At 37.4% G+C, this 22,131-nt stretch overlaps 1 protein-coding gene across 2 annotated transcripts in view; it reads right to left on the bottom strand.

The window, feature by feature from the left end:
* Window positions 1–2,955: 2,955 nt before the first annotated feature.
* emc2 (ER membrane protein complex subunit 2) overlaps window positions 2,956–22,131 on the bottom strand; it is a 52,041-nt gene continuing 32,865 nt past the window's right edge. The window contains exons 6-11 of one of the 2 annotated variants that reach the window (XM_061916400.1): window positions 21,509–21,594; window positions 19,811–19,870; window positions 13,289–13,370; window positions 13,072–13,182; window positions 11,698–11,802; window positions 2,956–3,445 (exon numbers count right to left, since the gene is read on the bottom strand). In XM_061916400.1, the coding sequence (XP_061772384.1) occupies window positions 3,359–3,445; window positions 11,698–11,802; window positions 13,072–13,182; window positions 13,289–13,370; window positions 19,811–19,870; window positions 21,509–21,594 (531 nt within the window). In that variant the 3' untranslated portion in view covers window positions 2,956–3,358. The remainder of the gene's footprint in view (window positions 3,446–11,697; window positions 11,803–13,071; window positions 13,183–13,288; window positions 13,371–19,810; window positions 19,871–21,508; window positions 21,595–22,131) is intronic. The other variant, XM_061916401.1, reaches the window with a different exon arrangement.

Here is a 22,131-nt window from a genome sequence, read left to right as displayed (position 1 = left end):
AATCAAATTCACAGAGTAAAGTTATAGGACATTATACGACAGATGACATTTGAGAGTTTGGGTCAGGGGTCGGGAACCTTTTGGGCTGAGAGAGCCATAGAAGCCAAATATTTTAAAATGTATTTCCGTGAGAGCCATATAATGTTTTTTAAACATGGAATACAACTAAATGTGTGCATTTTTATGTAAAACAGGTGCGGTAGAACAGTCTTTTTCAACCACTGTGCCGTGAGATACAGTCTGGTGTGCTGTGGGAGATGATCTAATTTCACCTATATGGGTTAAAAATATTTTTTGAAAAACAGTGATTACAGTCTGAAAATGATGTGGTGTTGTTGAGTGGTCGGTGCTGTCTAGAGCTAATTGCTTTGTAGATGTCGGAAGCAACGGGAGGCAGGGTGCAGGTAAAAAAAAAAAAAAGTGTCTAATGCTTAAAACAAATAAACAAAAGGTTAATTCCCCTAAGAAAAGGCATTAAAGCTTAGGGAATATGCAGAGCAAAACTAAAAATTAACTGGCTACAAAGTAAACAAAAAACAGAATGCTGGACGACAGCAAAGACTTACTGTGGAGCAAAGGCAATGTACATACGTACATGACATGACAATCGACAATGTCCCCACAAAGAAGGATAAAAACAACAGAAAAATGTTTGACTGCTTAAACAAAGTAGATGCGGGAAGTAGCGCTCAAAGGAAGACATGGAAACTGCTTCAGGAAAATACCAAAAAATGAGAAAAAGCAACCAAAATAGGAGCACAAGACAAGAACTAAAACACTACACACAGGAAAACAGCAAACAACTAAAATAAGTCACGGCGTGATGTGACAGGTGGTGACATTACATCTACTTTGAGACAAGAGCTATATTGACGCATGCTTGGTTATGCTTTAAAGTCGTATCCAACAATTGTGACAACGACTTTTTACTGTCAACTGAGTTTCATTTTTAATACATTTCTGCTGGTGGTGTGCCTCCGGATTTTTTAAAAGCAAAAAATGTGCCTTGGCTCAAAAAAGGTTGAAAAACACCGCGGTAGAAAACGGATGGAGAGATAAAAATGCATGAGAATTTTTTACATTTTGAACGTTATTTTTAACACTGATTACCAGTGGAATTATTCATTACTTATTGTGTTAAGCAATGTAAAATAAGATTAATCTGAGAGCCAGTTGCAGTAATCAAAAGAGCCACATCAGGCTCTAGAGCCATAGGTTCCCTACCCCTGGTTTAGGTCATCTTTAAAGTCATAGTCTTGTGATGAAAATTGTACTCATGCATCTTGTATTGTATTTAATATGCTTATTGATAGAGATGGTGTGATGGTGCCATGATTTTTGTTGGCAAACAACATTTTTTTTTAATGCATACATGTTAAAAGTGCAATTTTAATACTGATCATGTGCATTTATTAGAAAAAGAGAATGAAGGTGTATAGCAAGCAGAACAATAGTTTATTTCAACTATTTTTTCTTAAAATATGCACTGTGGTTGTTTTTATCCGATTACTGGAACAGATCGATAGTTACAAAAACAATTGATAGCTACAGCACTATTAGGGTCGCAAGTGAGCTGAAGCCTATCCCAGCTGACTTTGGGTGAATGGAAGTGTACACCCTGGAATGGTCGCTAGCCAACTACAGGACACATAAAGTCTAACAACCAACTGACAGTATAACAGTCCACTGTGCCGCCATCCTAAATAATATTTCCATCTGGCAGCTGACAACAAAACAGATGCATCTATTTTAGAGTTCCATTTTTTTAATGCAATCCCTGCTGTTGATTACTTGTCAATAACTTGCAAGTGACACCATTAAAGCACCCCCAAAACTTTTAATAAACTAGGTTATGGACTTTTTGCTGAAAACTGTCATCACCTTTGGTACCGACAAACACATCTCTCCAAGACGGTTATCTAAAAGCATACGTTTATCAACCCATAGCTCATACTATTCGACTAACTTCTCAGGGAATACAGGATTATAAGAAACACGGACATTGGAACTCTGCCATATAAATCAGATGAGCCAATGGTTTAATGAGTGGGTTTAAAAGTGTCTTTCTACTTGCCTGTATATGACATTTGGTGACAGTGTTGTCCCAGTGGCAACTGACATACTTTTGCCACTAAGACGATTGTTCCATTTGTTCAGGGGGTATTGCAGACAAGATAAAAGGGGACGAGTTGCATTGGACTTTTAATGACCGTTCAACAGCCAATTTACAGATGAATACAGTCACACTATTGTCACTGAAAGGTTCCACTTGCACTAACTAGTTCTTCATTCAGACTACAGATGGCACTATTGCTTCAGAATGTTTGTAATTGTCACCATGGGTGAGAAGCTTCCATTAGTTTTAACCCTTTTTATGCAGTTTACACTAATAAATGGCCTCAACCTACAACAAGTACTGTAACCCATTAGTCTGATGACTGTATCTGTTTCATTTTAGGTTATACTCAAATATTTCAAAGATCTAACCTATTCAATCCTGACAAATTGCATCTGTGCTTCCCAGCACCATGCTATGTGTTCAACACTTGATTCCTGTCAGTTAACAGACTTGAACATCACAAATATTTGGATGCAATCATCAAACAATTGGAACCATTTCGATTGACAGCTGGGTGTATAAGGCTTGCACCTCAGAACATTCTGAATGTTCCCAGAATGAGGTTTTAGTTTTGCTTTCAATTCATGGCTGACTGTTCTCTGCACTATTCCAAAAAAATTAGAGACGTTATACAGTGTGCTCAAGTTGATTCAGCTGCTGTCTGGGATAATTGAAAGAAAGAATTTTGGAATCAGTGGCCTATTTAAACAATACCTCCAATCCTGATCCAGGATAGCAGGATAGGTTAAACATCAATAAGCCTAACCCTTGGAACTTTTTCAAAAAAATGGAACCAGACCAAAAACCACAATAACTCAATTGCAAACACCCAAAGAGAAAATGTAATGAGTTCATTTTTATTAAGACATTTTAACAAGCTTGACTGACAGGCAAGTTTTTCCATCAGGGTAGTCTGTATAAATACCATTTACTGTACAGCTTGCCATCTTTACTGGTTGCATTGGTGTCACTGGGAAAGGTTAAGACAGTGTTAAACAACTTGGAAGTTGGCCCTAAATATACAATATGACTGTGTGTGTGTGTGTAGGTGTGTGTGGTGGTTTACCACTGTCCATATTAATTTCAGTCAAATACCAACCAGAAATGTGAAAGAAGACAAAAAAATCTAAAACATATTAAAGTGTGGATTTAAGTCATTGGGCTATGTGAGCTGCCATATGGATTCAAGAGTGTGTGGTCACCAACATGAAAAGGGAGGAACGTATGGCTGGAGGGCATCTAGGACATGGTTATCTGCATGGATTCCAGCATCTCCTCCACTGCCTTCAAGGAGCATTTGTTCTCCTTGGAACTACGGCCAGCAAGCTGCATGGTGTGAGAGAACCAATAAGATGGGGAAAGAAGGGGAGGAAAGAGTAACATTAGTATAATTCCCTCTCTCGCCAAATAAATAAATAAATATGATTTACCAACTAAAACAAGCAAACAACCATGATAACCTAATTAACACACCATCAAAACAGCATACGCATTTTACCATATTGGTATAGAGGCACAAAGTAAGACACAACAGAGCTAATTAGCAGTCACACTGTTAACTGTTGCATAAATGCTATTTTATTTTAGTTCTGCGTGTGAGCGTTTAGGCAGGATCAGTTCTCTTCCGTGACCTCAAGCACAGAACACTGATTTCTGCTCATGGATAGGCTTCACAGGAAATGCTGCAGATTATAATCCCAAAACAGACAAATATGGACATATTGTACAAGAAGCACACTAGACCCAATTATACTTTGCAGAAGACTGCGGCATAGCCTTGAAAAATATCAAATGAGAATCGCAAACTTCCTTAACCTAGGGACAGAACAAAAGGGCTAGTCCAATTAAGGCAAATGGCAACTATTATGAGTCACACACATCTTAATGAATGACTATACAGGCAAAAACAAGAAAGTTAGCAAAGTAGTGATGAAATCGAGTTTGTGCTCATATTTCCAGTCTATTTGGACGCATCGTTCTACTAAACACACCATAACCCCTTGAGTTCAATTTTAATTTAAAACTTAAGAAGGGTGCACCAAGAAGGTCACACCACAATTAAGAGTAACTTCTAAACCACAGTTTGTGTACCAAAATAAAACTGTACAAGCAAATTATTTTGGGGAATTCTTTCCAAGAAATCTTGAAAAAAGCACTGTAGAATGTTTCAAAAAGATGAATAGCAGGTAATTTAAGAAGGAGATTAAATGATGATTAAACTGTGCTCCTGAACAACAGAGCACATTCTGCCCATTCTTCCCAGGTGAGAGACGAAGTTCCTCGGAAAGACTATACATTGGTTTCAACACAAACACTCATTTTGAAAATGAAAATAATACAAATTAATCTTGTGAGTTCCTAAACACAATCTACATTATCTTATCAATTCATTAGAATTTGGTTAAAACCATCTTTTTTAAAATGCATGTAAACACTTTGATCAGATTTGACTCAATTGGAAACCCGATCCTTCTTGCAAGTACAGTAGGACATCAGTTTATGAGTTTGATTGGCTCTCAAAACAACCACTCTCTATTGAAATGAATTGCAATCTATTTAATCCATGTTGGGCATGCTTCTAATGTGGAAAAAAAGACTTATTGAAAATATTCTATTACAAAACAATGCAACAACAAACAATTACAATAGTTTTATGAAATAATGTAATAATAATAATGTACAGAATATGCTTTGGAGAGTCGACTTGTCTTGCGAGCTGCTTCCCTGTCGAACTACCATCAGTCGCTTCACCATTTTCTTTTGGATGAATGTTAGTCGTTTAGAAATGACTTTAACACCCATAGTTGGCGTTAGACTTAATTTCTTCTTCATTATGATGTGGATTATCAATGCTATATAGAGTACTGATTCGCCAAGTATCATCAGTTCCCATGGTTGGAAAATGTTTTGTTGTGGCTCGCTTGTTATGAGCTTATGCACTACCGAGTGAAACATCAGATGTTTTGGACTGATCTTATAGGAATCACTATCCACGTGTACATGGACAACATAATCTGATCCTCATTCGGATTAGAATGTTACTGTGTTCGTGGTACCTTAAAAAAATTATCTGATTATGACGTGCATTTTCATGCATCACACCTTAAATCAGAATACATTACTTTGACATGCGCAGAATCGAACATAACCGAAAGGTGTTATTATCTGTGCTATGGGACCATCTTTTGAACGAGTTCACTCACTGCAGGTGCTAAAGAAGCAGTAGACTTCCACTGTTAACACACAGCTTTGCGCATTTCTACTTGTCTGACATTATCACAGTATTTATTGATCATGTTTTTCTTCTGTTCACTACTTTTCTTTTCCTCTCTTTTTGAAATGTAGGCTTGCGGCGCGTTTGTTACGACATTCTGTGTGTGTATGAGGCTATATTTACGTGAGTGAAAAGAATATCCACATAAGGTACAATTGCCCACATAATCAAACTTTATTTGTTGAATTCAGAATGGAATTCTCTCAGACGTCACTGACATACATGTATTAAAAATACCTTAGTTTGTAGCAGAACGTTTGTTTTTAAATAGTTAAAGCGATCCATCAAATATATATTTCATCCACTAAATAACAACAACTTTACTTTTACTTTAAAGTACCTAAGTTGCATTTTGATCAAATAAAGTATTACGATATTGTAAACAGTACAATATACTTCACTGGGTCTTCAAAGAAGTATGAACAATTAAGAGACCCACCTATTTAGAAAATCCAACTGTTTTAGTGCATAGAAAAAACATAGTGACTGTGACTCATCGAGCTAGATTTATGGTGTGTAGCTATAATGATCATTGCATTTCATCGCCTTACTGCCTAATACGCCATTACCCTGGGTTCGTAGTCAATTATATCTTCAACCTGAGGCATGACCACCATATTAACTTCTGCTCTGTTCCACAGTCAGAGCAGACAAGCCATCTATTGAGAGCATCTTATTATAGAATCATGACGCATTGGGAGCTCATGGTCCGTGACAGAGGACCTCATCAGTAGCGTTGAACGATTTAGGAAAATAGTGTAATTGCAATATTTCCACCCCCCCAATATGGCGGTTTGATATTTATACATGGAGTTTTTGGGTTTTTTATTTCAAATCGTAATCCTATGTGTTCTAATCAATCAAAATGCTTACTAACAATTTTATTTAACTGCTCATTATATACAAATATGTGGCTTTGACTTAAATGCTGGGCCAGCAATAGTACAGTCAAAGTAATAAACATGTATAATATCAACAGTCCAGAATTTTCATACATTACAGAATGTGAATACAAATAAAAATAAATCATTATTATTATCATTAAATGAAACTTACACAGAATAACCCAATGATACCTTAATTGGTCAAGACAAGGCTTGGGAGAATGCAATGTGGTCACATAGGACAAACATTTAGCTCTTTGGCATCAAATATTTCATGGATATTTTTTATGTAAACTGTCTGCTACAATAAACATATCTTGGTAATTCTGGAATGTTCAAATTGTGTAAGGGAGTGAACAGTCTGTCTCCCTGTAATGTTTGTCTGATCTTGAATGGGATTGTGCTGAAAATTTTAATTTTCCTGAAGGAACTCTCCTGACGGAATAAATAAAGTACTATCTAATCTAATCTAATACAAAAACAGCTGAGGATCATGTATTTATTTAGCCTATTGTGGCTTCAAACCCTGAGCTAAACAACCGCTAAGAGTAAAACAAAAAAAAACAATTGTTAGTAATACATGTACGTGAAGCATAGTTTCGTTGAACTAATGACTACTGAATTACTTCTGAACATAATAACTAGTACATTTTGTAATTATTTTATTATAATATTTGTTCCAAATCAAATAAATCCAACCACTCACAACAGTTCAGGCATTAAAACGAACCAAAGTAGCAGATATCAGAGCATCTTTAATTTGAATAAAGCTGTTTGCCACATGAGGAACTATTAAATGGGCGGAAATGAGGCTTTGAACGTCATTGATGATGTCATCTCACCTCAAGTTTACAAACGAGCCTTGATACAAGCTTCACATAAATGCTTTCTGGATTACTTGCCACACAATTTGAAGCCTCAGCCCAGTAGGGAGCCAGCATACGCAAATCAAAGCATGCATGCCAATAGTTTAAGCGGCATTTGTCTAATTTGCACTTTTGTACAGCATTGCATTCTGACTAAAGCCTGAATGGGAGGGTATACTGTACCATAATCTAGGTATTTATCAATGATGTAAAAGCCAGTCTTGGCAACCATGCAGACAGGCACCAGATTTTTTGCTATGATCACAGTTATTGTGGTTTTCCCCATGCCACATACTCGACTCACTATTTCCTGTGACCAAAATGCGTACTCATTGTGATTAGAACGTTGTATTTTATCACATCATTGCAAATGTGATTAATCATACAGACCATTTATAGAAAAAAGGTAAGCGATAGAGCAAGGTAGGGACAAGCCCTGACTGTGCCATTTTTGCATCTACAAGCCTGTGTCTCTCGGTCTTTACCGCGTCAAATGACCCCACCGCTAATTAATTTTATCCTTTTAATAAATGGGCTCCCGCCAACATGACCTCTTGCTGACGTCCACTCCCACGTGCACTCACCTGCCCACCTTTTCCTCACGCATAGGTATGTCAATCACCAGGTACCAAGGCATAAATGTGGTCGACTGACACATTGCTTTAAAGAAGCCATCAATCAGCGGCATAAACTCACAGCAGCCTGCAGCTGTCTAACAGAGGCCCTCAGCATTGCTCCCTTTAAAGAGCTCTGCAGTCATTTAATGGGAGGTGAGGAGGAAAAAAATAAAGATGGCAACATTACACCTTGTCATTTAAGTTGTCTAACACAGCTATAAAAAGACACACATACCTCCTAAACTACACGTGTGAGGCAGGAATTGCAAGCACCTACTGTAAAAATAGCAGCTGTGCTAATAAGGCACTGGGAATGTAAACAAAACCCATTGTGAACAAAAACATCTCTCAAATAATCTCCCTTGAAGAAAAGGGTATTATTGACCAAGGTCAAAATGTGTTGTTTTTTTTAAATTTGCCATTTCTCAAAAATCTTTGCATATTGTATATCATGCCTTCAGTAATATTTGTGTACTTGCTGCAGTAACATCAATTATTTAACAAATTCTGCTTTTAATTGAAAAGTTAAATTGGATATTTCTATCTCAAAATCTCTACCGAAAACCCCCCCAAAAAAGATGGAAAACTCTTTTCCAGCACATTATTTCCTGTTATTTATTCCAACAGTGGGGTATATTCTGTTATGTAAAACTAACGTGCTTGTGAAACTGTCAGCATCCACACATTTTTGAAAACAATAACTATTATAATGCTCTTCATCCGCAAAAAAATACCCAGAAAACAATGGAAAATATGTCAGCCAACAAAACCTAAGTAAATGATTAGGCAATTATGCACATTTTTGAGAAAATGATCACCCTGGTACCTATCACATGGGGACACTTGTAATTCAAATTCACCTGCCATGCTTCTTTCTGTGACTTCCAAGTGCACACACAAAACTTTAAAACCTGACTAATTGGATTAAATTAAATGTATTGTTGAGTTTTTGTGTGACTGTCAACACCTCCAACCTGGCCGGACATTGGTTCCCAATTTGTGGCCAAAAAAATATCCCACTTCCAGTAACTTCCAGATTATAAGCCACTACTTTTAATTTACGCTTTTAACACTGCGGCTTACAAAACAGTGCAGCTAAATGATAGATTTTTCTTTGCTGACAGCCATAGAGCAAATATAAAAAAAAACAACAAGCAAAGACACTAAAAAAGGTGTGCTATGTTTTCTGCTATGGCGCTATCTTTTGGACGAGTTTGCTCACTGCAGGATCTACGGTGCTACTCTGTTCAGAGCTTTCAACCGGAAGTATAAGTGCCATTCCTTCTTCTAGCTGTCAGTAGCGTTTCTACTCGTATTGATTCTTCATTCATCAATCAAAGCAACGTTTAAGTTTTACAATATATCTGAAACTGTTTACTAATCAGTCACGTGTTATGTTTGTTGGAGGTTTTTTTTTTGCATATCTGTACGTGCTATTGTAAATCAAGTGAGCGTCGTTAGCATTAGCTAATAGGCTATAACATTTACGAGTGCCTGTGTTAGTATAATTACTTAGAACGGCATTCTGTCTGTAGTGTTCCAGTTTTGTAAATTCCCCATAACGTCACTGTGGAATTATTGAGTCTGTTTAGCTGATTGGAGAGCTGGCTTCCGCAGCTAGTGGATCGATAACAATTACTTTTTTTTTGTTTGATCAGCCAGTTTATTGCCGTGGTACAGACACAATTAAGGTATGTAAATAAAACACTTAAACATATTTAATAGGGACGGCGTGGCGCAGTGCAAGAGTGGCCATGCGCAACCCGAGGGTCCCTGGTTCAATCCCCACCTAGTAGCAACCTCGTCACGTCCGTTGTGTCCTGAGCAAGACACTTCACCCTTGCTCCTGATGGGTGCTGGTTAGTGCCTTGCATGGCAGCTCTCTCCATCAGTGTGTGAATGTGTGTGTGAATGTGGAAGTAGTGTCAAAGCGTTTTGAGTACCTTGAAGGTAGAAAAGCGCTATACAAGTACAACCCATTTATCATTTATGAGCAAATAACATATTTTGCAATATACCGGTATATATATATATATATATATATATGTGGCTAATGTATGGAAAACATTTTTTGTCTAAAATTGTGTGGGTGCTGCATAAGTACCAGTAAGCTCTATATTCCGGAAAATACGTTAAGTTAGGGCTGGATGATTATGGCAAAAACAATAATCATGATTATTTTTGAATGGTATTGGAATCACGATTAATAACACAGTTATTAATGATTTGAAAACATTAAAACTTTTAATATAGTTAGAAAAACTGGATATAAATTGGTAATTGATAATAACAAATAAAATAATATTCATTGAAATAAGAAATTTAAATAACCCTGAAAGGGACAAGCTGTAGAAAATGGATGGATGGAACAATATAAATATAAAAAACTAAATTTAGTTTTTCTGTTTTGATTATTTTTAATTCTTTTGTTTACCTTTTACATTTATTTTACCACCAATAAGTGTGTGCTTTTTGTGTAAATAAAATGAAATAAAATGCGTGTTAATTTAATGCAAAAATCCTCACATATACTAATACAATACATCTTTGGACAATTTTGAACAGTATTTTAGATCAAAGCATAATCATTTTTTAAATGAATCAATAAGTGCATGATGCTTGTACAAGGTACTTTTTTGAAACATTTTTTTTGTTAGCGCAGTCAGACCTGATGTGGCACACCACGCCATTACTGTTATGGGGTGCTGTACTGTTCTCAGCTTGACGAGTAAAGTGGTGACTCACTTAAACAAGAGAGTGCCTCCCAAGCTGCAGCCACTGTTTGATCATTGATGTTACATGAATTGATTAACGTGGACCCTGACTTAAACAAGTTGAAAATCTTACTCGGGTGTTACCATTTAGTGATCAATTGTACGGAATATGTATTGAACTGTGCAATCTACTAATTAAAGTATCAATCAATCAATCAAAATCGATGATGCAGTTACAACAACACAAGCAGATGAGATGTGTTGTGGGTGTATAGATTGTTCTTATTAGCTTGAGCTTCGTAGTTTATATGTGGTTTCAAATGACCATCTTGAGATTTATTGTTTATATTGTTTATAAGGATGGGGTGGCTGAGTGTCGTGGATGAATGAGCGTTACCGGACACATAATTTTCCCAAACAAATTTTTCTTCTCCTCACAATGACAACATTTCACTTACATTTATGACAATTTCCAAGATTATAATATGAGTTTATCAGCGGATTCCGTTTTTTTGGCAATTTATGAGACTCTGTACGCAGTTACGTGAACGAGGAAATCATGCCTAACTTGTTTTATTGAATTTAGTGATTATTGATATCGGCATATCAGCTTTACCAAATAAAAAGTAGCAAACTTCTCGTGGACGTGCTCTATTTTCACTTATTCGCTCATCATCTCTTTTACAGTCACAAGCTCCGGAATTTGCATGCACGTTGTACAGCCCATTGATCGATTCTTTAATATTTGTGGTATTTTCATTATCGTTAAAAATCGAAATTAAAATGGTATTAATTATCCAGCCTTGCGGTAAATCACAAATAAAATGAGTGGGTATATTTTATTATATAAAAAACTGGGTGCTAAATAAGTACCTGTAGAAATGACTAGATTCCCTGTTTTAGGTTATTGCTACACACATTGCTACTATCATCTAGGTAATGAGACAACTTGAACTACAACACAACTGGCATAATAGAATTACATTGAGTGGCCGTCTGCTAGCTCGTGGTGAGAACTTTGCAAATCAAGACATTTTTAAAAGCCAAAATACCATCTGCACATGCCTCATAAAAGTCAGCAACAACAAAAGACTTGGTGATGTAAGAAAAACAAACAATACTTTTAGTACCAGACATAACTGAAGATATCTCAATTGTACAAAATCAAGATGAGTGACATAATCAACAATTAAAATACAATAAAAATACTTGATACCACTCACCTTATATGCTCGATTTATCTGAGTGGCAGACCAAGCAGCATACTTTATATTGTCCTTCTTCACTTTGGCACTAACCTTAGGGCTTGCAGCAATATTACTTGCAGACTTGATGAAAAAGCACAAAAGAGAAGGGATGCTTTGTTGTATTAAAATGTGGTCAAAAGACTAATACATGTGTACTAAATAGTATACACTGTCGAAATAATTTAGACATCTTAACGACAGTCAACCTGACCTCATTTAAATTATGTTCAAATATTTTGGCTTCTGTATTTTTAGTAAGGATTCCTTCATTCGTCTTTTTCTAACTCAAGCGAAACCTCTATTTAGATGACGTCAACAGAGACAGGCTATCCCTGTATGACAAAGTGCACTATGCTAGAGGGGAATCCCCACACGTGTTGTAAATAACTTACCCGCAGCCCAACTGTGGTCAGTGCTGCCAGTTTGTGGAATTGTCTAAGTTGGCGAAAACTTGTGAAAGTTCCCTGCACTTTCACTGACCTTCTTGCACCTGTCAAGCTGTGCACCAACAAGGCAAGCTGACAAAACATGCAACAGTATCAAACAGATCAACAGCTGATAATTTGCCTAAAATATTGATTAACGTGATTTCCTAAGTGGTGCTGCCAAATGATGAAGGAATCATCAAGGTCTGCTACGTTGCCAGGCAAATATAAATGTTAACGGAAGCAAATGTTTCCATCTGATCCTAATTTTTTCCTTTTATACTCACAGCATACTTACCCTCCAGAACAGTTTCAGAGGGTTTGCTGTTTTAAGGTGTTTAGATTGTATGAAAAATTCCAGTGCCGCAAAAAGGAAACAAGAGCTTTCTGTTAGACCTGCTTCTTCTCTGCACCTTAAATCCAAGCACTCTTTCGTTTGTGTTCTTATGTCAGGTCTCACTTACACATGATGCATGGGCTATAGCAAACACAATCCAGTTTCAACAAATGAATTTATGAGTGCTGTTTAGCCAAGACCACAATCACAGTGGCACCTGGTTGGATCATTTGCTCGGGACAAAATGTTAGCTAGATGCTAGCTCCCTTTTTCGCTTTGTGACTACTTTATTTTTCAAGTCAACATCATAAAAATGGTCCCAGTAAAGAGGTATTATTACATAAATAAAGAGCTCTAGTGGGGAAAACTTTCCAATGTGTGGGTTCACCATCTGAGTCAGCAATGATTTGACCTGTCTGACAGCCACTCTGTCTACCCTAAATACACTTGTACACACAACTGTACCTTGTTTTGGACTTGGCACACTTGGTGGCCAGCCTCAACAATGACAAACCATAGAAATGCATAATTATGTTTCTTCACTCTGGCTTTCTCCATCAATTGCTCATCTTTTAAAGCAGTACTCACCATGTAGAGACCAAACAAGGCTCTCATGTTTCTGTTGTTCAGTCGGAGAGCCTGGGCAAAATATTTTCTGGACAGCTCCAAGTTTTCCAGTCCTCCCTGAGTGTACTTCACCTGTGTGAGGAAAAGTTATACATAGTCAATAAGCTGTGTGTATGTGTAATACTTGTAAGTAACGGTAATGTTGGGAAAGGAGACACATGAACAAATGGATACCTACCTCAGCATACTGCTCACAATACAAGTGATTGTGAGGATTGGTCATCATCAGCTCCTCAAGACAAAATGCAGCTTTTCCATAGCTGTGAAAATCAAAACAAAAACAGTCAAAATTAACACGTGTGGGTTTGTTATTAGGTTTGTGACCTATAAAGAAACGAAAAACAAGGATGACAGCGAGCAAAATTATCTTTACACTAATATCTATTCATTAGGGCTGTCAAATTTAACGCGATAACGCGATAACTATACATTTCAACAACGTCACTATTAATGGGTGATTAACGCAAACACTTCCTTTTGGACCCTGCCGTGCAGTAGCTGGGGGGAACTTGGCTGCAGTTCGCTTGCTATTGATGAGCCACAAGCGAGCAGAGATGGATAAAGAAAAGGGCACATTTTGGAAATATCAGGGTCAAAACCACAGCAAGCTGTTCTCCCGAAAAAAAGAGAACTATTTTTTGCTGTGAAGAGAGGCAACATTCCTGCAGTAAACGCGTGCTGCGCACGTCGTTGTAGAGGTGGGTGGTGCTTCATTTCCGTGTTCAGATTTTGGTTAAGGTGCAGTGATAACAACATTTAGATTGTTACTGTGACTGCTGACAAAAGCTCAACAGAAATGAGAGCCGTTCGGCAGGATGTCTAAAGTAGACTTTTTTTTATTGCGAACAGTCGATCCGACATCAAAACATGTCAAGACACTTTTTCAACCCAATCACACAATTATCCGCCTTCAAAATATAAGCGCTAAACTATACATCCGGTTTAACTACACTTAGCTTCTCTCCTTCATATTAGCCGCCACCCCTAACAAAATAGAGTAATAGAATGTAGTGCAGCATCCAGAAGAAAAAACACAAAGTCTGACGCTCTTTTTAGCTTTTAGGGCCCATTTTATGCCAACATCTGACCCAATTCCATCAAGTATTTCCTCTGTGCACACAAATCTATCTCCATGTTTCAATCCTAGACACAACACTTGTTCATGGGAAAAATGACCACCATAACACACTAACATACACATTAACACCAGACATACGCACAGGCATGTCTGGAGAGGAGGCGTGTCTGCGCAGTGGACGTACTTTGATATATTCGAGATATACCCACGGACAGCGATCTTCACAATAGAAGATGACACTGGCGGTTTTTAATGAGAGAAAGGCTCCCAGCAACGCGAAGCAAGAGTGCTTTCTGTCACGGATATGGCGCGACAGAATCTAAATAGAGTCTCTAAACAGGACTACAGTCGCCAGTCACACCAGTAATAGATACTAGATTTGTTGCCAGTTTTTTTCTTACAGAAAAAGTGACTAAAAGGATTGGATAAATCTAAAATAATAAGAATAATAAAAGAAATACTCAACAAAGTACAATGTACAAATAAGCAGCAACAACTTAAAAATAGAACAAAACAATATTATGTAAGAAAAATATATGTTAATAATATACTTAACACATTTGTTTTAAATATATACTCACATTCCTTTTTAAAGAATATATAAATTATAGTAAATCATGACGTCATATCGACCACACCCTTAACAACACCCCCACAGGTATTTTGGCAATTTAGGGGAAACCTTGACATAAAAAAATAAAAATGTCTTACATTACGATCATGCTTTGTCAGAGAGGTCTTGTATTATTATTATTGTGTGATTTTTGCACCTTAAGAAATGCTATTACATCAGTTTAGGAATAAGGGGGAGGGTGGGGTGGGGGGTATTTGTCTGGCTGGTTGAAATATTGTGTAAGTTCTTTTATAACATGTTCTGGTCAAGTCCTTAATTACATAATGATTAGCAGGTTAAATATTACAAGTTATTAATTAATAGAGAAGGTTAAAATATTGTCATACAGCAATATGAGGCCACTTCCCTGAAAATGATCTGTCTAAAGTACACTTATTAATGATGGAAAAATTATACCCATCTGCAATTGAGATTAATTTTGAGCTAACAATAAACGGAATGTGATTAATCGTGATTAAAAATGTTGATCTTTGGACAGCCCTACTATTCACAGATGACAGTGGTGCAGTATTTACAAGTTACAAGGTGTTCACTGAAGCACAAACATAAAGTATGTTTAGTCTCAAATGTATAGTTAACTACCTTTCTGAGTTCAGCACTAAAGTACCAGCTGGGACACCGTGCTGATACTTAGATGACATCACTTCTCAGCAGACTGCTGAGTGACTTCACACTAATGCTTACTCCCTAACTTTAAGTTTGCTTCTTTCACTTGCCCTGGACAAGACCAACACATTTATAAACTCAAATATCAACACAATCTGTGTAGAAGCAGTCAATTAAATAAAAGCATGCTTTCTTGAGGTACCCAAGTCTTTAAGTGCAAAATGGCCTCATTCGAAACGTCTCCTTGCCTGTTTCATGTTTTCTTTGAACCAAATTTGATTGGATTTTGTGCAGTTATGCTACATATAACAAGCAGGAGTGAGTTAAATACAAACAAAAAAAAACATATTCTGGGCTTTTGGTACGTAAGAGATGGTTTTAAAAATATTGTATATGTCATTGAATTGGCTGTATGATCACCAGAAGCATTAGAATGGCCACCTTTTCAGAATTCTGTTGAGCCAAAACGCGCATGGAAGGCAGCAAATGTGTTTCTTTGTGGACAGAAATTGTTTTTGATGTCACTGTTGTGGAGATTTTCTTAACACCTGAGTGGGGAAAACATCCATCCATTTCCTACCGCTTGTCCCTCACGGAGTCACGAGGGTGCTGGAGCCTATCCCAGCTGCATTGAGGCGGAAGACGGGATACACCTCATCGCAGGGCCAACACAAATAGACCGACAACATTCACACACTTACAGTATGTTATTAAAATTATTCATGTTTGTGTAGACATGTCCTTAATCTTGACGTGACAATCTCTAAACACAGTATGTTGCTCAGCACTGGTGGACCTCAGGTTTGCTTGGATTTTGAAAAATATTTCCAGTCGAAAATAGTAAAAATAGAAATGTCTAATTGTCTAACAATTTCCAGGTTGCACTGCACCGCTTTAACTGCCACAACATGAAGAAGTCTATTTAAAGCCTGCCATAGCAACTGGCTGAAAGATTAACAGCAAGGGGGGAAAGAAAGGTGGGGAAAGAGAATGAAAGAAATAAACAGGGGGGGTTGCGCAAAGAGGGAGATCTGAGGACTCAGAAAGTTGGGGGCTGCTTACAATTACCACTTCCTCTACATAAAGACTTTCAGATGTGCTCGTGCAGTGGCCCTGGCCTGCAACAGTGTGTTCCATTAGCCCCAACAAGAATCTTGAAACACGACCAGACTCTTACCTCTTCATTTCTCTCTAAGCCATCTAACTCAACCGTCCCCACGCCACTTTTCATGGCTGCTCTGAAGCTCACGCAATAACACAGGTAAAACAAGTCTGGAGCCGCTACATGAGCAATGCTTTACAATTAATGTTCAGTCTCTGTTGGAGTTTGATTTAAGTTGTTAACAGCCCATTGCCTCATTTTTATTATCAGAACTTGAGTGGTAATCTACAGATTGTGTGACGTGTGGGATACAAATACTAGTTATTTACTTGTCCAATTCCTAATATTGCGAACTATTATACTTTATGAACAATGTGGACTCTAGTAACACTGCTAAAGTCTCAGTGCTTTGTTTTTTATAAAGTCCCACAGTGTAGCGGGAGGAGAGTTTATGTCTCTTCCATACATCTCCATTAGACTGTTTTTTCTAGTCGGGGGAAAAAAAAGGGCCACCACCCTCTCCTGAGAATTTCACAGCAAGTGCACTCTTTCTTTCCATCTGGAAAAAAGTGACGATAATACTATGCTATCCGGAAGGGGAGGTGGAGAAACAGGGAGGGTTTTTTCACATCACATTAAAGAAAACAATGAAAAAGGGGATGTGTGAGTGAATAGTGTGATATTAGAAGTGTTGGGATAAAATGAGATAATCCGATTACCACTGGATTTCCTCTGGCTACTACAGCAATAAAACCCCTCATACAAAAGCATGAACTACCCAATAAGTTACCCCCTCACTGTGCTGTGCATTCCTGCCGCCACTGCCTTCATACCACAGCAACCAATACACTATAGTGCTAGCATGAGCACACATACAAGCACATTTTAGATTCTACCTTAGCATCTATCTAAACATTGACCTTGGAAACAAATATGTCAGTGGGGAGAAGAGCGTTTTTTTAGTCTAATAGTAGAAGGTACTATTAATCTTTCCTTATGTGATGAACCTATTGCAAGCATCTGCTTTCTTGTTGTAATGCAGTTTTCACAGGAATATCTTTATATAGTAAAGAATGTGGGTGTTCAATATAACTTCTTCATTTCCAACATGATACCAATATTGCAACCTTGATTGTTGGTCGATATCGATATCAATCCAATGCAATTTTAGCACAAATCATACATACTTTTATTACTTACTTTGTAGGCAAGGTATCTGCAAATTTTAACAAGTCAAATTCAAGACGTTTTAGGACCATAAGGCATACAATTTAAGACCCGTTTAAGTATAAAGCATGAAAGGAAATTATTTCTGTTCATTTCCAGTGTAGAAAAAGAAAGAAATGCAACAAATGGGGTGCCACTTCGACACATATTGTGCATTAAAAACGCTAAAACCAATCCAATGTAGATCAATATACTGTATTGTAAGACATATACTGTAAGCTTTGCGTTATAGGTAATAAAGTAATATAGAATAAGACATCGCAATATTGGAACACTGGAGTTTACTGCTTATATCGGCAGCTAGTAACAGACATTTTTGATAGATGCCAATATATTCCGATTTGGAACGTTTTTTGAGGATATCGGATCGGGACACTCCTGATAAAGACACCATTAGTTAAACTGTAATATAGTAGCAGTACAATAGTAAGGTAGGGATTATAATACCCAGTACCTCACAAATGACCACACCCTGTTCATCTTCTCATTGGACAACACTGAAGAAATGACACTGATACAATTTCGTCAGTGTACGACTTGAATAAAAGTACACCCTTAAGTGAAAATTTTGCGTGGTTACCATTTTTTTCAAGTATTGCTTGAGCATGAAGTTTATACAATTCACAGTTGTCAATAGAGTCCTCTTTTTCTCCTCTGTGATGAGATCACAGAGCTGGAGAGTGTTAAGAGACCTTGCGCTCTTCCACCTTCCATTTGTGGATGCCCTAAATATGCTCAATAGGGCTCAGATCTGTAGACATGCTTGGCCAGTTCATCACCTTAACCTCCTGCTTCTTTAACAAGGCATTTGTCATCTTGGAGGTGGGATTTGAGTCTGTTATCATGTCAGAATAATCCACTACAGTCTCGTTTTTGTTTGATTTTGTTTTCTGAAGTGCCATAGACCGCAAATGGGCTCTTGGTTGTACATTGGACACTCCTGCTTTTGTGGCTCTTTATTTGGCTTGTTTTCTTCCCATTGTTGTCAAGCTATGGTGGTTGACGGAGAGTAGGAGTGTTGTGTGGCTGATTGCTTAATGCCATTCAACAGCCAGGCTTAACGATTAGCGCCACCTATGCAGTGTGAGCTGGTGTGGCATGCGCTGGCCCATTGTCCAGGTTTCCGGGACTGAGCTCAGGGCTAGGGGCGACGGGCTGAATGCTTGGAGAGTGGCTTGGCATATGGCCGTGATGAAGGGGGGGAAATGTGTGCCTGTTGGTCACTTTCCGAAAGGGCAGGACACTGACGTGATAGCGCTTATATTTTGACCTCTGCCAGGAGGTTATATCACCCACATTGGTCAGCTAGTTAGTGAGCAACATAATTCAAAAAGTTAGTTGTAAGTTTTTAATGAAACTTTCAGTAAATATCAGAAATTGGCATAAGGAACAAGGAATTACATTTTGAGAGTGAGCCAAATCACTGTCTGATTTAAGCTTTTTTAAAGGATTCTTTACTTTTGGGAGAAAGGGCTAAGCAGATGTCTGCGGTCTCCGAGTGATTTTCTAGTTCCTAATATTTTCTTTATCTACAGGTAATGTACCAATGATCGCCCGCTCGGTGGCATTTGACAGGTTGGCAACACCATGCTTGAACCGTCTTTTTTTAGAGCAACAATTATTTGTAATAAAAATGTTTTTTGCCATGAGCTACAATTTTTACCTTCTGGTAACAAAGATGAGTGCGTATCGGAGCAATAACATGTATGACACCTGATCCCCATTCACACCAGAAACCTTGTAACGCTAACAGGTCACATGGCACTTAGGAAGGGAAAATGGCCAACTGTGACCAATCCAGATCACTTTAAAAAAACAATATTTACTTGGGAGAGAACTCACTTTTGTTGACACAATTAAAGCATCAATGGTTGTTGTTTTGAGGGGAAAGTACATTTAAACTGTTAATCTGTACACTGACTAATTTAAAGTGTTACAAAATGTCATGCCTTTAGTTTTGCCACCGAGGAGTATTTATAAAATTGTAAAAAAAAAATACAATAAAAAAGGATAAAAAAAAACGGTTTTGTTTAGAAAATGCACAAACACTTACTCGTGTTCATTGATGTATAGCTCTGACAACTCATGCCATGCTTCTTGGTCCCCAACAAACCTGTGGACACAAAAGTAACTCTGTTACACATGCAAGTTCATCAAACTACCTATTTTACATTGAGAGAAACATTCCAAGATTAAGTCAAAAAAGGCTTTAATACACTGCCATCCAATCTGAATTAGACCACTGTTGGTTTGTTTATAAGTCACTACTTTTTTCCCATGCTTTGAAACCCTGTGTTTTATACAACAATGCGGCTAATTTAAGGATATTTCCAGGTTCTCATACTTCACATGCTGCCAATAAATTGTTAGCCCTTAGACCAATGAAATTGCCGAACAAGTTATAAAGTGGACAAATGACATTTTTTCCATTAAATCACACAAATTGATACAATCATTCAGTCTGCCATCTAGTATGTTATACCATTGGTTCTCAACCTTTTTTCAGTGATTGTAATAGAGATCCATCTGGATTCATCAACTTCATTCTAAACATTTCTTCACAAAAAAAGAAATCTTTAACATCAATATTTATGGAAAAAATCTAGCTGTCAACACTGAATGTTGCATTGTTGCATTTCATTTCACAGTTTATGGACTTACATTCATTATTTGTTGAAATGTTATTCAATAAACATATTTATAAAAGATTTTTGAATTGTTGCTATTTTTAGAATATTTAAAAAAAAATCTCACGTACCCCTTGGCATACCGTCAAGTACCCCCAGGGGTACGCGTAACCCCATTTGAGAACCACTGCGTTATACATTCACCCTCATTATAAGACAATACACAACACAATGCACACGGCACAGCCCCAAAGCTCATGAAGATCGACCCGGCTAATGAAAAAGAAAACAGCTGCTGCACGAAATGCACCGCTGCTAACAGACCCAAAAAGGATGAACCGTCACACGCCAAAGAAGATGACTATAGAGGTTTAGTGCGCAGGAAAAAGACAAAGACGACAGCGCTCTCTGGTAGACTACTGTATGTCGTGTTACAGGCACTGTCTTTTGTTGGATTAGTAAATGAACACAAGCGCCTGTGTTTAGTTTAGTTTATTATTTTGTCAGTCAGTGGTCAAAAAAATAAACAGTTTTACATTCATAAATTGACAATTTTGCAGACCAAAAGGAATTAGGCTGTAATTGAATACTTATTTCACCTAAACCTACAAACAATCTCAAACACAAGATGTAGTAAAACCTAGAGACATCCTGTCAATATTTAATGACTCAATGCGTATATGCAGCTTATATATGTATGAAATAAAATAAATACAAAAATGAGGTGGGTGCGCGCTAATAGCCTGGAAACTACCTTATGTGAATGCACTGAAAAAAAAAAGATGTATCCATCCTTCAATCTGTTTTCTACCGCTTGTCCCTCTCGGGGACAAGTGGGGTACACCCTGGACAAATATTGCTTCATTTTGTTTATTAAAAAATTCATGAGAAAGTCCATGACATTGTTGCCTGTCTTCCAATTCTTTAGAAAGCAAGTTGAGTAGTTGTTTTCTGGTATTGGGTAAATTGGTTAAAATCCATTTTACCTGTGTTTTTAGTGATAGTGTTTTATTATTTTCTGATCTCTAATGTGCAGCACTTTGTCGTTAAAGTGTGGTGTGAAATAATGTGTAAGGCATAGACATCAACACATAAGCCGTGCAAGGAGAAATAATGAGACTTACTGCTCTAAGTACTCATTGAGTTCCCGAATGGCTTCAGTGCTCTTCCCCTGGGCCTTCAGTATAGAGATCTTACGTTTTCTTGCAGCCTGTATAGGAAACAGAAAAGTCAGTGTCTCTCTGAGAGTGTGTGAGAGAGACTGATTTTTACGGCATGTTACAATACAAAACAATCCTCAATATTGACATAATTATCTATGGAACAAATACATCAGCAATTTGGTGCATTAAAAAAAACGACATGTAGATGAATGGAAAAAGCCTCAAACAACCGATCAATGTTGTAAAATGCATTTATTCCATTACTGGGGTATTTAAACAAAGAAGCCAACAAAGACATTAGAGAAGATAGTGGCAATGTCCAATAAATGAGCTCACAGGCGAAGATAAAGGGGTGATTCATCCCAGAATCATAGGGGAAAATTGCACTCTCTTCTCAAACCCAAAGTCTGTCTTCCTACTGGCACAGCATGAATCTAGAATTTCACTAGCTCAATTTATATTAGTTGAAAACTGATTTTCGTTAGTTTTCATGGTGTAACCTTAAAGTGAATTAGGTTGTCAATCAAGTATTAGTTTCACTGCTCTAACATTTCCAATTGTTGTACTCGCCTTATTCTCCCGTC

The sequence above is a fragment of the Nerophis ophidion genome, linkage group LG11, assembly GCF_033978795.1.
Source record: "Nerophis ophidion isolate RoL-2023_Sa linkage group LG11, RoL_Noph_v1.0, whole genome shotgun sequence".
Lineage (NCBI taxonomy): Eukaryota > Metazoa > Chordata > Actinopteri > Syngnathiformes > Syngnathidae > Nerophis > Nerophis ophidion.
This window is presented reverse-complemented; position numbering and strand designations above follow the sequence as displayed.